Source organism: Microtus ochrogaster, chromosome 18, assembly GCF_000317375.1.
Source record: "Microtus ochrogaster isolate Prairie Vole_2 chromosome 18, MicOch1.0, whole genome shotgun sequence".
Classification (NCBI taxonomy): Eukaryota; Metazoa; Chordata; class Mammalia; order Rodentia; family Cricetidae; genus Microtus; species Microtus ochrogaster.
The window spans coordinates 22,724,550-22,742,620 of record NC_022020.1 but is presented as its reverse complement, the minus strand read 5'-3'; the positions used below and the strand labels follow the sequence as shown (position 1 = coordinate 22,742,620).

General features: G+C 41.9%; 1 protein-coding gene across 5 annotated transcripts in view; it reads right to left on the bottom strand.

The window, feature by feature from the left end:
* The window catches only part of Apc (APC, WNT signaling pathway regulator), a 93,052-nt gene extending 76,124 nt beyond the window's left edge, over positions 1-16,928 (bottom strand). For 2 of the 5 annotated variants that reach the window (XM_026783414.1, XM_026783419.1), the window contains exon 1: positions 16,579-16,928. In XM_026783414.1, the coding sequence (XP_026639215.1) occupies positions 16,579-16,743 (165 nt within the window). In that variant the 5' untranslated portion in view covers positions 16,744-16,928. The remainder of the gene's footprint in view (positions 1-16,578) is intronic. The other 3 variants (XM_026783415.1, XM_005355897.3, XM_013349486.2) reach the window with 2 other exon arrangements.
* Between the last annotated feature and the right edge of the window lie 1,143 nt (positions 16,929-18,071).

Here is an 18,071-nt window from a genome sequence, read left to right as displayed (position 1 = left end):
GAGAGAGAGAGAGTCAGTTATTTGTTTTTTAATAATGTGACCTATTGGGCTGATCACACACCAGAGCATGCCCCAATCCTAATATTAGCAGCGTAACACAAGCTGTCCTTGATGGAAAAATGTGGCATTATTAATAAAAACCAAGAGACAAATACCGGGGTTCGGACTGCAGGTCAGAAAAGCAAAACAGCAGCTGAGTTATGGTGGTGCACACCTTTAATCCCAGCACTCAGGAAGGCAGAGGCAGGCGGATCTCTCTGAGTTTGAGGCCAGCCTGGTCTACAGAGTGAGTTCCAGGACAGTCAGAGATACACAGAGAAACCCTGTCTTGAAAAAAAAGAAAAGGAAAGAAAAGAAAAAACCCAGCCAGCCACAGGCTCTTTACCTCTACTTCAGTCTGAAATGGTGATCCTGCCTTCCAGAATCTCAGAATGAGACTGTGTCTAAGAGCTGTTTCTTCCTGTCTTATAGTCCTCTCTAGAGCTGGGATTAAAGGTGTGCACCATTACCTGGTCTGTAAGGTTGACCAGTAGGGTTGTTTTACTCTCTGATCTTCAGGTAAGCTTTATTTATTAAAATATAAATGAAATCTCACTACAGAGGAAGAAGAAAAGAAGCAATAACACAGGTGGGTGAGAAGGGATGGAAAGGTTGAGGGGAACAAACATGTCCAAAATATATTGTATGAAATTCTCAAGAATTAATATAATTATTTAACAATAAAAAGTTATTGGAGAAAAACTACTTACATAATCTGCCAGACATTACACACATTTGTAATGATATCTAAAGCATATCTTTTCCTGAAGAGACATAAATGACTCTTTTATCCAGATTCAGACCAAAGATTCCAGCCAAGCTCAGCTAGGTTGTAACAGTGAGTTTACTGGGCTGCTTACAAGAGAATGAGCAAGAAGCAACTAGGCAGTTGGACCACTGAAAGTACCAGTCCTCACTGTGGGGGAACAAGATAGGTCTGGTGGGCATTACAGAAATGGTGACATGAATTTCCAACACAGAGCTGTGACCCTACAAAGCCTGTCCCTGACTAGAGTTAAACACTGACCAACCAAGTATATGTTAGGAACAAGCAAACAAAAAGGGCCACTAGCATATAAATAGCCAGCCTCTTTCCCACTCTGCCCTGACTTGGTGAATTCTTACTGCCAACAACTAGAAGTCAACATTCCAACTCATGCACACTCCAGCACTCCCCAGACAGTATGCAGCTGGCAATAGTGGGTGGGGACTGGAACCTCACCATCACCACAGACCTAGCTGCCTACTCCTGCCTACTTCTTTTTTTTTCCCATTTGTTCCAGTTCTTTTCTCATCAAAATTTCCTCCCCCTCCGCCTCAGCCTATCAAGTGCTGCGATTCCAGGCATGAGTTCTGTTCCATGGCCGTGAGTGTGGGCTGCCCTCCCTCTTAAGTTCCCTTGCCCCATAAATGGTCCACACCTGAGAAAAACTTCAACTACTCTTCATCTGGCTAGTCTTTTCTCCCAAATCAGCCTCTCCTTTCCTATTGGCTCATTCTCACACACACCCTAGAATTACTAATCTTTACAAATCCCTCCTTGATCTCAAACTTCTTTCAAAGAATACCAAACTATGTTACACTAAATCTCAAATTGGCGTTTCTATCTTAACCTTATCCCCTGAATACTCAACATGATATTTCACTCAGCTGCATGAAATATGAACGAAATAAACACGTGATTCAGTCTTTCCTGTCATCACACCCTCTTACAACTGGATATTTCAAGTTCTTCTCTAAAAATTACTTTGGGTGTGCATGTGTGTGCACATGTGTTTGAAGGCCACAGTTAATGTTCAATACCTTCTTCAACCTTATTTTTTGAGATAGGGTCTCTCTGAACCTGGAGCTCACCAAGGATGCTCTGCGTCTCCTCACCAGCATGAGGATTACAGGTGCACACTGCCATGTCTGGCTTTCTACACTGCTGCCGGGGAATCTCAGCTCAGATCCTGATGTTTGTGTGGTTAGTACTATACTGACACTCACCCCCCCCAGCCCATCAAAAGCTTCTTTTGATAATAATAATTTTCTCCCAATTCCATTTTATAGTGTGCCAGCCTTATTCTTCCACACTAATCTGGCAGCATAATTATCACAGCATTTTAAATTTATAGAGAATATAGTTAAAATTCACATCTTTATGATGGCTATCTTATGTGTCAACTTGACTGAGCTAGAGGATACCCAAATATCTGGTATTAATTTTTGAGTGTAACGATGGGATTTTTCTAGAAGAGACTGGTATCTCAATCAATAGACAGTAAATATCTATAATATATGATATCTATACATAATAGCTCCTGCTCTGGTCTCTCTTGACTGCTTACTCTGGAACCAGTCATAGTGTCCTGAGGATACTTCAGTAACCCTGCAGAGAAGCCAACATTAAGGGCCCAGACCAACACCAACCTGCCAAGTGAGCAAGTGAACTCGGAAGTGAATTTCCTACCTCCAGCCACATTGACAAAAACCGCTTATGTAGGTAAGCAATTAGCAATTATGCTGGTAATTAATTCCCAATGCAAATTCCTTATAATGGCTGCCTATATAGCTAGCAACAGAGCTGCCCCAGCCAGATCTTTCTGTTACCACTAACTATGGGGCCACTTTTAAACTCCAAGCCAGTCAGATTCCCAAGAGAAATCTATGTGAGCAGAGACTGTCTTCAATCATCTGTTTCATAGTGTTTGTTGTAGTGCAAAGAAGTTATCAATGAAAATCTTAAGTACATCAATTCCTGAATGCTAATGCTCTAATAATATAATTTCTGCCTTCCAAAAGAATACTCATAGTCTGTGGGATAACTTAAAAAGGTAGACAGAACTGATTTCCTCTGCTTCTGTGGATAGTTAGGAAGCAAGTATAGGAGATTTACTTTTATTTTATAGACACATACTTGCAGTTTTCAAATGTGTACTGCATGCATGCAATATCTATTCAAATACAAAAAAAAACCTGAAGTCTGTCTCTTGACAAAGATGAATTCTTTTATGTTTAGAATGGGAATAAAGCTAACTGGGGGAGATAGCATAACTGGTAGAGTGCTTATCTTACCCCAGAATCCACATCTAAAAAGCTGGGTATGGTGATGTGCTTGTAATCCCAGCTGGTGGAGAGACAGGTCAAGTGGGTCCCTGAAACCCACTGTCCTGCCAAGCTAGCCTATTTGGCAAGCTTCAAGTCACTGATGGCATCTGAGAAATGGCAATTGAGGCTATCATCATCTCCACACGCACATATGTGCACCACCACATAGGAACATGTGTACATACTCAGTGGGAGGAGCTTCAAGTTACTTTAGTTAGCTTTTAGTCTGAAATCATTTTCATTACCCCTCCTCTCTCTCCTTTCTAGTGCTAGGGTTTGAACACAGGGCCTTGTACCTGCTAGACAAGTTTCCATCATTGTGTATCTTGGTGGGTTGGTGTGTTTAAACCTATTATAAGGTTTAAGGTCAATAAGCAAGTGTCACAATTCTGGAAACATCCAAGGTAATGTTTATATATAATAAACTATATCCAATCTATATCCAAGAAATGATCTATATTGGCTAATCTAAGTGTGATCTGAGTTTTAAATGTCTGTGTCTAACTCTTTTTATAGAAAAGTTACCTGAAAGAGGGGTTCCATATATTACATCAGGAAATACATTTAAGAAGCATAAAATATGGTATGCCTTTATCTTGTAGACTTGCAAGTAAATCAATCAGGCAGAAGTCAATGCTTTGTCCTAACCTAATTAAAACTGCTGTGGTGTTTGAATAAGAATGTCCCATAGGCTCATGTATTTGAATGCTTTGAAAGTGGCACTACTTGAGAAGGATTAGGAGGTGTGACATTGTTGGAGGAAATGTATCACTGGGGGTGAGCTTTGAGGTTTCAAAAGCCTGAGTCAGGTCCAGTGTCTCTCTCTTCCTGCTGCCTGCAGATCCAGATCCAGAACTCTTAGCTACCTCTTCAGCACCATGCTTTTTGCTGCCAAGTTCCCCGCATCACCCTCTGAAAACTGCCCCAGTTAAATGCTTTCTTTTATAAGAGTTGCTGTGGCCATGGTGTCTCTTCACAGCAATAGAATACTGACTAAGACAGCCGCCAAATTTGAGTTCAGGTTTCCATTCTCTAAGAACCAATAGCAATTAATTCTCATATAAATAAAGAATATATTTATTTATCATCAAAATATTCTTATACCAATGGTGGGTGCTTAATTTCAATAAAAATGACAAACAGTGAGTATACATCTACTAGGTAAGAATTAAATTGCATAAAATACTCAAAGTAATAAACTGGAAGCCTCTGCTACAATCATCATAGGGCCTTTGACAGCCAGTATAAGACAAATAAAACATTTTAATTTGCAACTCAGTAAAATCCCAGCACTAGGGAGACAGAGGCAGGTTTGAGGCCTCTGGTGAGTTTGAGGCCAGTCTGGTTTACAAGAGAGTTCTAGGACAGCCAGAGCTGTAACACAGAAAAACCCTGTCTGAAAAAAAACAAACAAACAAACAAACAAAGTGATGCTGAACACCTGTTACAGAAGGTGGAAAGCCATTCTATCAGTTCAGTCCTCAACATACTTACAATATTTAGTGAACAAGTTATTGACTACATATAACTTTCTGTCAAAGATCTATCTAATTCTATCTTAAATCAGGGGCTCTGATCCTTCTTCTGACCACCTCAGGCTCCTGAAAACTTACATACACCTCAGACACATACCCAAAAAATTAAATGAATGAAGTATTTAAATAATAACAATTTTAAGAGTTTTGTCCACTGTAACACTTTCCAATCCTTAAATTTGCTTCAATGGATATATATATATCCATTTAATATTATATATCCATTTAAATATATATATTTAAATGGATATTATATATATATATACATATATATATATATATATATTTGTTGGTTTCAAGACAGTGTTTCTCTATGTAGTTTTGGAGACTGTCCCAGAACTCCCTCTGCAAACCTGACTGTCCTTGAACTGGCCTATCCCTGACTCCAGGGTGCTGGAAATAAAGGCATGTGCCACTACCGCCCAGCTAGATAATATATTCTTAATTGCTGTCAATATGTACATTAATGTTAGAGAAAACACAGGAGAAATGTGTTTGAAATAAGAAACTATTGAAAGACAACCAGAATATTATAAAATACATCAGATTTTTTTCTGAACTTAAACTATAGCAAAGACAGAGAATTTAAAAGAATGAAGTGGGTAGACTGTCACTGGTTAATTAAATAAGGTACTAAAACCACACTCCAGTGTTTACAAAAGAATGTAACAGGAAAAGTGAGCATTATCCTTGTCAGTCAAGCATGACAAGATTTTGAAAATAAGATAACAGGATCCCTAATTAAATACATTAAATGCTATGATAGAGTAATAGTATCATCTGTTCCTTTTCTGAGGTACTTAATCTAACATAACTGCTGCTTTACTGTTTAAGTAAAAATCTTTAGAAAATATACAAGTTGAACAATCTGAAAACCACAAATCCAACTTTCCATAAATCCAGTACTTTTTTTTTAAGTGCCAACATGACTTGGGAAATTAATACTTGGTCTCATGTAACAGGTCACAGTCAGAATACAAACTGATGTACTAATGTACAAAAACACACAGCTCAGTGTGTGCTTAACACAGCATTAGGCCCGGGGTCTGGTCCCAGCACAGCCAGAAGAATATATGTGTATGTACATACACACACCTTGAGGTATATGAGAAATATAAACTGATTCATGTTTGGACTTGAGTCCCATCCTCAAATTATGCACATACAAATACTGCAAAGTCCAAGAAAGACAAAAATCCAAAATACGTCTAGTCTTAAGCATTCTGGATAAGGAATACTCAACCTGTGTGGCAGGCCAGGCCAAAGAACAGCCTGGAAAGTAACAGCTGCCAAGACTGAAGGGTGAGACTGACTCATACCTGAATTCAGGCAGGTAGCAAACTTTAAGAAATTAAACACACTCACTAATTTATGAGGTCTAAAATTAACTGCACTGGCAACTAAGATGTAAGTAACCAAGGTGCGTTACCCATTGAACGGATCTTAAAAGACACTGAGAATCATCATCTTGCTGTGCCTAGCAAGTGGGATAGGGCAGAAAGGCACTTCAGGAACAATGACAAAGGCATTGACTTCACACAGTGTAAATAGGTGGGTAAGATGGCCGAGCACAGAGCAATTCCAAGTTATCACCCAGTGTTCTGAATGCAAGTGAACAAATCTGAAACAAACAGGAAGCAAAGGCACCATAATCAACACGGATCTTCAAGTTAGTATACCCATTTGGCAGTTAAGAAAAAGAATAAGCGCCAGGCGGTGGTGGCGCACCACCCAGCACTCGGGAGGCAGGGACAGGCAGATCTTTGTGAGTTCGAGGCCAGCCTGGTCTACAAGAGCTAGTTCCAGGACAGGCTCCAAAGCTACAGAGAAACCCCGTCTCGAAAAAAAAAGAAAGAAAGAAAAGAAAAAGAATAAGGCAAAATTCAGAAATTCTAAGCTTCCTTCCAAGAGGGCTGTTTCTGTATTTTTTTTTGATGCATCAATTTAATGGCAGAAATGGATGGCATCTCATGCTAAAGGCTATGAAGAATATCAAGTCAAATAACTATAAAACATGAATATAATTCTAAATTCCCAGCATAACTTTTTAAACAAGGAAGACTGCCAACCAATTTGAAGTTGACAATTTCTTTTTGGTTGGTTTTTCGAGACAGGGTTTCTCTGTGTAACAGCCCCAGTTGTCCTGGAACTAGCTCTGAAGATCAGGCTGGCTTCAAACTCACAGAGATCCACCTGCCAATCCCTCCTGAATGCTGGGATTAAAGCCATGTGCCACCACTGCCCAGCAAGCATAGAATTTCTAAACTGAAAGTTTGACTTCCATTTTTAATTAAATAAATCCAAATACAAATTATGCATTTTTATAGATGTGTTAAGATTTAAAACTCTTATTTTATCCCTGAAAAACAAATTCACAACCCCCAGGGATGCCAAGATGCCTCCGTGGGTAAAGGGGCTTACATCCAAGTCTTACAACCTGAGTTTGATCCCAGGGACACGCATAGTGGGAGGAGAGGACTGATGCCCCCAAGCAATTCTTGGACCTCCATATGCTTGTGCAGTGATATTCTGTTTGTGTTTTAACAAATAAAGCTTGCCTGACGTCAGAGTGCAGAGCTAAGCCACCAGAGGCCAGGGAGTGGTGGCACACACCTTTAGTTCCAGGACTAGGGAGAGAACCTTTGTTAGTTCAAGGCCACCCTGGGCTACACAAGATTGAATCCCTCTAAAAGAGAAACAGAGCTCACACAAAGGTGATCCCAACCCTTCGATCCCTGCACTAGGGAGGTGGAGACAGGAGTGCCATGGCTGGGCAGAGAGAGGAATACAAGGTGGGAGGAGTTGGGAGCTCAGTGCAGTCTGAGGTTCGGTGGAGACAGATGCAGTCTGAGGACAGGATTGCACCTTCAGTCTGAACATTGGTACTGATAAAAGAACTCTCTAGTGGCTGGTAACTCTGCTTCTCTGATCTTCAGGCAAGCTTTATTTGTTAACACAAAGTATCACTACGTGCATGCTATGACCAAGACGTATACTCACACTCTGAGATAAATACATGTAATTTAAAAATAAAATCACAACATCTACGTGGCTTAAGAATTCTCACATTAATTACTGAAAATAAACTCAACTTCTAGAACAACCATTAAAGGACAATTTGTTTGTAGACCTTGTCAAATCAATTCATGTCCTTTGCAAACTTGTAGAATCCTACTTTACAATGTAAGATTACGTCCTGCCAGGTCAAAAGGACAACGCCTGTTCCAGCGACACACAATCAGATGTGATATCCCGCCTTCCTTCCCACAGGTAACAGGAACTAGCCTGGCAAATAATACACTTTAGAGCAGGGAGGAGGTGGCTCAGGCTTCTAATTCCAGAGGCAGGTGGGTCTCTATGAGCTACAGGCAGCCAGGGCTATGCAGACACTGTCTTAAAAAAAAAAAAAAAAAAGTGGTATTACAAAACAATTACATGTTAATTTTTACGTTTCTCGGGTCTCTCATTTATGCTACAAAGAGATTAACACAAATGAGTAACACACTAACACAGGAATGTTTAGTCTTCTTTGGACAAGTTATCAAATATCTGGACTTCTACTTGTAGAAATGGTGTATCAGGCATTTCAGACCAACTATCTCTGAAAATAATTTTAAAAGTGAGATATTAAATAATCATTTTTGGGGGGGATTCAAAACAGGGTTTCTCAGTAGCTTTGGAGCCTGTCTTGTATACAAGGCTGGCCTCGAACTCAACAGAGATCTGCCTGCTTCTGCCTCCTGAGTGCCGAGAATAAACATTTAATGCTGCCTGCACTTCAAAGATGGGGAGCCAAACAGAGTCCCAGATGAAGTGCCAACTAAAGTAAAAACCTCTTTGCCTTCGGCTGAGGTTTTCATGGGCCCTTCATTTGAAGAATAAGACAAGAGACCATATTGTGTTTTTCATTCCAACAAATACCTGAGTAATTAACACAAACAGATACAAGATAACCTAGTGGACCCACCACTTTATGACTCTAGAGAGCGACACAGATAGTACAGTAAAGGAAACAGCTCATCTTATGACCCAAAAAGCAAAGTGGCATCAACACCAACATCTCACAGCTGACCTCCTAACAGTACGACCTTGGGACCACACCTTTGCCACATGGACCTTTGTAGGACACTCCCCTCATTCAAATCATAACAGAAATCATGAACTCTGGCACCACACATAAAGTTAACAATGTGAAATTGATGAAGGTGATTTTATAAGTCCCAGACTCTTAATGACACCAAATAAAAACCTTCATAAAAATGTTAGCATTATCTTATACAACAAATTATTTCTCCAACAGATTCACAGAAATTTACAAATATTGGAGTTAGATTATGATTTCCTAATTATTTTACTTAAGAAGTTAGCAGTTAAACTTACGTGTGTGTAACTGCAAAGGATAAAAAATTAGAGATTTGAAAAAAATATTGAGGCTGTAAAATAACCTAAATTAAGCACTTACTTGATGAGTAACCAAATAGTAGATATAGGTGAATAAAATAGGAACTTTAAGGATAAAGCCTTAAGACAACATAGGAGGGATCAGGGCACACGAGAGGCAGGAAGATCTGCACATATTACTGCAGAACCCTGCTAAGGGCAAAAGCAAATACTGAGGTAAAGGTGGTACTTGAAGGCCTCTGGCTGACGAATGTGTGGCACTGATAAGAATGGATCCAAAGCCGAATCACTGATGATAGAGCAGGAGACAATGTTAAAAAGCTTTCCTTCCCTCAAAGGAATATGACAAAATGATTTTAAAATTTTAGAGTCACGGTGTCAGCTAGCTGTGGTGGCACACACCTTTAATTCGAGCACTCGGAAGGCAAAGGCAGAGGCAGAGGCAGGTAGATTTCTGTGAGTTCGAGGTCAGTCTGGTCTACAGAGTGAGTTCCAGGACAGGCTCCAAAGCTACAGAGAAACCCTGTCTTTGAAAACATGTAAATAATAATAGCAATAAAGAGAATGAGCAGACATAAAGCAACAATCAATCTAGAACGTATTCTAACAAGTAACTGCTAACCTAGCGTTCTGTAGCAAAAACATCCTTCAAGAACGGAAAAGTAAAACCTTTTCAGGCAGACAGGAGGACATTCTAAAGGATGTGTTTCAGATTCTTTAAGATAAATAAAAAGGATCCGAAACAGACGTTTATAGGAAACCTAAAACCAGTAAATACATGCGTTACGCTAAACAATAGTCATGGTGGAAGAAAACAGTAACAGTGACTGAGATGGCTCAGTTGGTAAAGAACTTGTCCAGCAAGACGATGGTGATAGAGTTCCCTGAGGCTCACTGGGTGCCAGCCTAGGCTAATAGGAAGCCCTCTGGAGCTCAGGTCCCAGTGAGATCCTGTCTCATCCAAGGTAGAAGACCCCAGACAGATGCCAGGGACCAACTTCTGACCTCCACATTCACCTGTGCACACAGATGAGGAACCAAGGACAGGGGTGCAGCTCAGTGGTAGAGCTTACCTAGTCTGTATAAAGCACTGGGTTCGATCCCCAGTAAGGAGAGGAAAGAGGGGACGAGAAAAGAGAGAAAAGAGAAATTTAGTTAGTAACACCTTTAGTAAAAACCTTTCCACAAAGAAAAACACCCCCACAGCCCTGATGCTTTCTCTGCTGGATTAAAACAAACATTCAAGGAAGAAATAATTCCAACTGTGCAGAGCAGAAATGAGGGTCTATTTATGTTACAAAGTTAGTGTAACAGTGACTTGAAATCCTGACAGGGACAACACAGACCATCTCACTTCAGTAGATCCTTTCGTGACTTTTACCAATACTTCGTTAACTCAAGTCCTTTCCCAACCTATCTAGAGCAACGAGCTTTATTACCTATTTATTATTTTATTTACTTCAAAGCCTAAACATGACCTGCACACAGATGCACACTCTTTGTTGTCTCTATTCTCTTCTAAAATGTAAGTCAGAAAGAGCACAGGCTACTTGATTCTCGTTCTTACCACCCCGCTTACACAGCAGGGCCTCAAAAATAGTTGGGTTTTGTTTGCTTTGTTTTCTGGGGTGCTGGAAATCAAACCCAGAGCCCTGCATATCTAGACAAGAACTTTACCTAAAACACTTATTACATGAGTGGTATTTGTGTTTAGATTTGCTGACTAAGAAAACACAGTGAACTGTACATTTTACAAGTTCTGCATCTTTGAATTTAACTGACAGTAGATTAGAAACAACTGAAAAGAAACCTTCTATTTGTACTGCATACATGGCCTTTCTTGTCAGTGTTATCTAAACAACACAATTTAAATACCATTAACACTCACTAGGTACACATAAGTGTCTCTCATCCAAAATATTTTAGATTAAAAAAATATTCAGATTTTTGGATATTTGCATATGCATGAGCTATCCTAGGAATGTTAAGTCTAAACATAAAATTCATTTATGTTGCATACAGACACCTTATTCATTTAACTTGAGATAGTATATATATTTTTAATGTGCCCACATTTTGACTGTGACTTGTCAGATGAGGTTGTAAGTGGAATTTTCTACCTGTCATGTTGATGCTCAAAAAAATTAATATTTTAGAGCTTTTCAGATTTCAGTTGTTTGTATCAAGGGATGTTAAATTTGCATTATTAGCAATCTAAAGATGATTTAAAGTATTTGGGAGGATGTACAGATTATATGCAAATACTATCATACTTATTTAAGAGTCTTGGTCATCCATGGAAGGTCCAAAATCAAATCTTTCTTGGATGCCAAAGAATGAATTACAAGAACGTCATACACATGCTTGGTGGCATGTACAATGCACATACTTTAGGGCTCAAAAAAGCTGTTGAAGGAATACAGAGGCGGGACCTTCCGTTTCTCTGCTTTCCCCACAACCTATCTTTGTGCTAAGTATAAAATTATTCTATATACGGTCGAACCACTAAACCATTAAATAATCTAGACAGAATTTAAGAACATAAAGATAACTAAGGGAGAACAGAGCATGAGAGAGAAAAACAGAGTATGATACATAATGAAGACACAGTCTGCAAGTTGTACCAAGACAGAAAAACTAACAAACTTTGTGGGAACAGGTGCTCAGGGAAGGCCGGGAGCAGTGATACTCAAAACAAATACAACATCGAATATAAAAGTGATTCATGGGGCTGGAGAGATGGCTCAGTGGTTAAGAGCATTGCCTGCTCTGCCAAAGTCCTGAGTTCAATTCCCAGCAACCACATGGTGGCTCACAACCATTTGTAATAAGGTCTGGTGCCCTCTTCTGGCCTGCAGGCATACAGATAGACTACTGTATACATAACAAATAAATAAATAAATAATTTTTTTTAAAAAGTGATTCATCTTATTTCGTATGTGAAATGTGGACATTAAGTCTGAAAGTGCTACAGTAATTTGCTACCCTGAGGCAGGCCTAAGAATGAAACCAGAAGTAAGGGAAACGAGACAGCAGAGCAAATCAGAACAATGGAGCCAAGTCCTTCTTTTCATGGGAGCCACTGACTGATGCCTGAGCTAACATTTAACACAAGATCTAATCATTGCTTTTTGAAAATCAGTTTGAATTTGTTGTCCTGTCATTTACAATATAAGACTATAAGTAGATCATTGTGAATTCTTCTAAAAGGCAAAACACTTGCTAATCTCAGTGTGTATATAGTGGCGCTTTAAGGTATGACTGTTTTGTGAGACTGGTCATTTCAAACATCACAGACTACTTAGTGTATCTGACCTCTACTCTCTAATTGCTAATGAGACTTGACAGTTACTGTGACAACCAAAAATGTTCCCTGAATTTCCAAATGCTTTCCCTGAAAAGGAACCACAAAACTGTTTCATAATTGCTTATATTTGGTTCAGACAAAGGCTCCACCAGGTATGCTTAAATGCATTTAATATCATACCAACTTTAAAAGAATCTAATATTCTAATCTACCACTCAAATCTTACAAATTTTATATAAGAAACCACTTTAGATAGTTACTTATGGTTATCAAAATGTTTGGCAAAAAGCCATGTATGGTTTATGACAATGCATTGGCAAACAGCGCTTTACGCTACCTACTGTTAGTTTGCAATTCTCTTTGTAAAGCTTACTTCTCCAAAGAACACTGCAGAAATATGTCACTGACACCAAATGCCACTTTCTCTTCAGCCTCTTCTTACACTTAAATGCCATAACTGGGCTTTCCAAGTAGTATTACAATTAAGGTAGACACCCGATTGATACAGACCTCTTGTGGAAGGTTACTTGCCTAATTAAGAGATAAGGGAGCATACTTATCTTTGATGGGTATGGAACTTGAGAAAAAAAGAGTCATGAACAATTATGATGCGATATGCGTATGTTCAAAAGTTAGTACATGTAGTGGTTTGGAAGAAAATGGCCCCCAAAGGGAATGGCGCTATTAGGAGGCGTTGCCTTGCTGGAGAAGATTGTCACTGTGGGGTGGGCTTTGACATCTCTTTTGTTCAAGCTTTGTTCAGTGGGACACTCAGACCATTCCCTGTTGCCTGCAACATGTAGGACTCTCAGCTACTCCTCCAGCACCAAGTCTGCATATGGCCATGCTCCCCACCACAGACAGGACCTCTGAACTGTAAGCAAGCCACCCTTATAACTGTTTCCTTTATAAGAGCTGCTGTTGTGGTGTCTCTTCACAGCAACAGAAAACCCAACTGAGGCAGCACACTAGGACTTGTCAATTACAGAGATGATCCCCGAAACCTCACTGTGCAGCACAACTGACTAGCCATGAAATCCTCTAATTCTGATCATCTGTTTTATGTGAGACACCAAGTAAGTATTCTGTAATTTGGAGCCTAACTAACATATGTTTAAGATCTGACAACTCATAGGCAGTGGAGAAAGAACCAATATGACTGTAAGGCTCAATATTGGGTGACTGAGAGAAGTGTGCTACACGGGAGAAACTAGAAGGAAGAAAATACAAACATGCAAGCACACTGGAGCACAGCACAAGGTGTAGGTGGAAGCAGACTAAACTGATTTGGTTTGTTGTCATGTGGATTGTGGCAGCACATCTGAGTTAGGGATGGATTCACAGCGAACAGTGGAAGTGGGAAGAGGAGCTCCAGAAATTAGAAATAGCCACACAAAATCATTTATATCAAAAGAAAAATGTACATGACCATCAAGAAAACACACCAAAGAACATACAACGCCTTGAGGATATTAGCAACCCTTTTAGGATCCATTTCACACACCCTACTCATGTTGAGCTCCAGTCCTTATTTTTAGACAGGATTCACTCCTACCTAACTACCACCCCCAGAGAAAAAGATACTGCTCCAGACCTAGCAGCATGACCTTCTGTTTTGTTCACCCACAGGAGAGCTGGGAACTCTGGGGAAAGGCTAGAAGCCTTCTACCTCCTCTGATAGTAAATGAAGATCATACACGAACATTGTATCTAGTCATCTTCTTATTAGGCGAGGAGCAAGTCTGTGCAAAGAACTCAAACAGGAGGACAATGTTGAGAAAAGAGAGGAAAGATGGAGTTTCAGCACTGACTATATGATCACTAAGCAAACCACACTTCATGCCATTTCTAAGGACGTATCTGCCAATTACAAGAGGCAAATGCATTACCTCTGAGAATCCTATTTGCAGCCTAGCTGATAGCAGGAGTAAGAGAAAAATGAAGCCGAGCGAGGGCAGGACATTCAAAGAAACCAGGAAGAACAGTGCAGAATGCCAAGAACAGGTCGTTCATTACTACAGAGAACTATATAATTTACAAATTGCCTACGCAAACTGAAGATGAAACAATAGATTTGGTGCTTAGTATTACCTGGTGATTTTTTTAAAAAGGATTTTTAAAAACTACATTTATTTATTGTGTGTCTATGTGTGATGTAGGTCAGAAGACAACGTGCAAGAGTTGGTTATCTCCTTCAACCATGTGGGTCCTGGGGGTCTAACCCAGTTGTTAGGTTCCACAGCAAGCGCCTTTACCTGCCGACCCATCTTGATGGCCTTACAGCACTGTGACTTTCATGGTAACTTCATAGTGAAATGAAAGATGAGGATGTGCCAAACACTCAGATGGACACTTAACACATAGTAACTCCCTCTGTATCCACCATGCACGGTAAGTATTTCATCCTACTTTATAGATACAGAATAGTCTAAGTAGTAATATGATCACACCCACTGCTAAGCAGTTTTAACACCAGTCAAAACCAAGACTGAAGGATTTATCTGACTACATCAGAGTCCTTGGATGAAAGAATTCTGAAGGAAAATTTGTAATTCAGAATGGTCTCCTGGAGTGGTACCTGGCAGTTCAGCGGAAAACACAAACGTATATAGGAGAGAGAGGGAGCGACTGAAGAAGGCCTCCAGACAGTAATAATGGACAGTTCTAAATAAAGAGAGATGGTTGTTCTTGCAAAGACAGACATTTCTGTCTCTGAAATATGTGCATTAAATAGGGAGATAATATGGGGGGGGGGGAACCTGGGAAATCGAGGAAGTATGCCTCAGACAGCTGAGATTTTTCTCAGCCACTGGAGTTTAGAAGCCCCAGCTTCCTTCTTATTCCTTCAAATGGAAATGAAAGCGTAGGAGTGACAGCCAAGACCTAAGAACACGCAGTCTTTAGCGGGGAAGAGTGAGGGCTACCACTCACAAACGAAGGAAGACTCAAAAAGATTTCTTCTTTTAAAGTGGGCAATCCTATAGTGAAATTTTACATTTTTTTTTTACAGTCCTGGAGAATGAACATGGAGTCAAGCATTCTAGCACTGAGCTAACGCCTCAGTTTTCTGAACTAGCATTCAAAGCTCCGCTGTATTGCTGCCTCGAAGGGCAAAGTCTAAGTATTTTTAATCCCACTTTGCAGCTCTTGACATATCCAAGGAACGGGACAGAGGAGACAAAAAACCCCGACAACTTCCTCCACCGCCACTGTGATGGGGCAGTTTGCACTTGCAAGCTTTGGCAAGGTCCCTAAATTAATCGGGACAATTTTGCGTACAGTAATCGCGATTACCCTTGAGGGGTAGCCGAGATTGGCACAAACCCCCGTTACAGCTACTATCAGGTGCTATATGTATTGTAAAACATTAGTCACAACTGAGAATACAAGAAACGTGAGCAGCCCTTTCTAAAAAAACAAAAACAAAGGGTTTGCACACTGGGGATTCCAAAGCTTCAATGCGCACTGTGGGCTAATAACTAAAGAAAGTGTAAAAGAAAGTATAAACCACTTCTCCCTTCTTGTGCCATTATGTGTTATCTTACAAGTCTAAGGTCTTTTTTTTTTTTTTTTAAAGGAACGGAACACTCCCCAATTCTTTCAATGGATCTACAAAACCGAACGCTTCACAAAACTCGCGTCCATCTGGAGACCAAAGACTGACTATGCCGAAAGAGATTGATGATTTAGAAGCGAACAATCATTTTGCCATCGCAGGCTCCACTAGGCAGGAGTCAGACGCCTAAACCATCCCAGTCTACCGGGACTCGTTCCCTTCTCAAGGGGGACGGATCCCACCGGCCTCTGCACAACAAGCAACGCTTTCCTCGGTAACTCCACAAACTAGGCTCAGATAATCTTCCCGGAGCTCAAAAGTTTTCAAGGGAAGAAAGCTGGCTGGGCTCAAATGAAAGGGGCAGGACGACCCACGCACCTAAAGCGAAAGGAGAACTGCTAAGCAGGGGCGAGGCTGCCTACAAAGCCAGGAAAAGGTGCGAGGGCGGCAGGAGTCACCCTCCCATCCACGGTGACCCCCGCCCACGGTGTGGGAAGGGGAGCCGGGGAGCCTGCGAGCCCGCGGCCAGCAGAAGGCCGGAGACGGGCAGGCCAGGAACGTGCAGTCCGGAGGAGAGCGGTGGCCCCGGGCCGCCGGGCTCCGGCGCCGTCGCCGGGGTGAGAGTCGCCGGCGTGCGCAGCCGTACTCACCTGCCAGACGCTCGTACTGCGGCCGCAAGCACGGGCGCTGCCCGGGCGCCTCCCCTCCCGCGGGACTCGGTCCCGGCCGCCGCCGGAGCTCCGGGCCCCGAGAGTCACGGGCGGTACCGAGGCGGGCAAAGCGGCGACCGGCCCCGAGCGCGAGGAGGCGTACATAGGGGGCGCTGGGAAGGCAACTCCTCGCTCCAGCTTCCTCAGCGGCAGCCGACCGCGCTTCCCGGGAACAGCATCGCGCCAGCCTCCGTCTGCTGCTCCCGGGCCTTAGCCCGAATCTCCCCCAAGGCGGCAGCCGGGTTTCCGGCAGCCACACTCCGCCCACTCAGGACAGGGCCTTCGCCATCTTGCTGGAGGCGGGAAGCGTGCAGTGCGCACGCGCGGTGGGCGCGGCGGGCGGGCGTCCCGCTGTTCGGGGCCGAGGGACTGGACTGCGCAGCCGCAGCGGCCGGTGCCCTGTCTCTGCGGTTTGGTTAGTCCCTTGTGTTCTCTGCACCGGGAATCCTGAGTCTCCAACCTGCTCACCTTTTCCAGCTAAGCTGAAACCACGAATTAGTAGACTTTTTGTGCGCACGCTACGGTTATCTGTGAGCATCTGTTCCTATCAAGCATTCACCAAATGCCAGGTCCTGGGCTAGGTACTGATGATAGAAAATTTGAAAATGAATTCCCCAATGGAGAAGACAAAACCAGTTTTTCTTCTGTAGGTGCCCCTCCAGCCTTCCTCGCCCGTTTTAATTCCAAACCTACTTATTCTGGACTCCTTCTCAGTTTGTCTCAAACAACAATCAGCTCTCTTCACCTTGAGTTACCTGTCCATCATAATTTTCTTGGGGTGTTTAAAAAGTATCCTTTGGGTATCTGTCACTTATAGAAACTGATCCTGGCTCTAGGGTTACAGCAATGCAGAATATAAACTCGTGGAATTCACACTCTACTGTGAAGGAATAGGGAAAAACCGGTAGTGGTAAGGAATAGGAAAAGAGCAAACCAGGAAACAGAATGCACACTGTGGGACAGTGTTGAACAATCTCTTACCACAGGTGACATGGCCCTAAGACTGACTGACAGATGCCTTGGGAAGATTCTGGGACAGAGCCTTCCAGGGGAACAGAAAAACGGGCTTCAGGTGGAATGAGTTTGTGAGGGAAGGGGGCAGAAAAACTAGAGAGCGGCGACAGTGGAGGAAGGGGTGAGGAGGCAATATTCAGGGCCTCCAGGCCACGGTCGGAAGCGGGACTTAGGCAGAATGGTCTCTCTAATCTGTGAACCTCCCAAATACAACAACGCCGAACACTTAGCTCCTGGCTGCCTTCGGACATGTGGATTTGACCAGCTGCAAGAGCTTCCACCTGCCTTTTACAGGTCTGACTTCTTGTTGTCCTTCAAGGTTTGGGGTTTAATTGCCACCTCAGAAAGGCCACTGGGTCATGTTTACTAACTAAATCTGTCTTCCTACCCATCAGCATTGCACCTTGTCATTTCTTCTT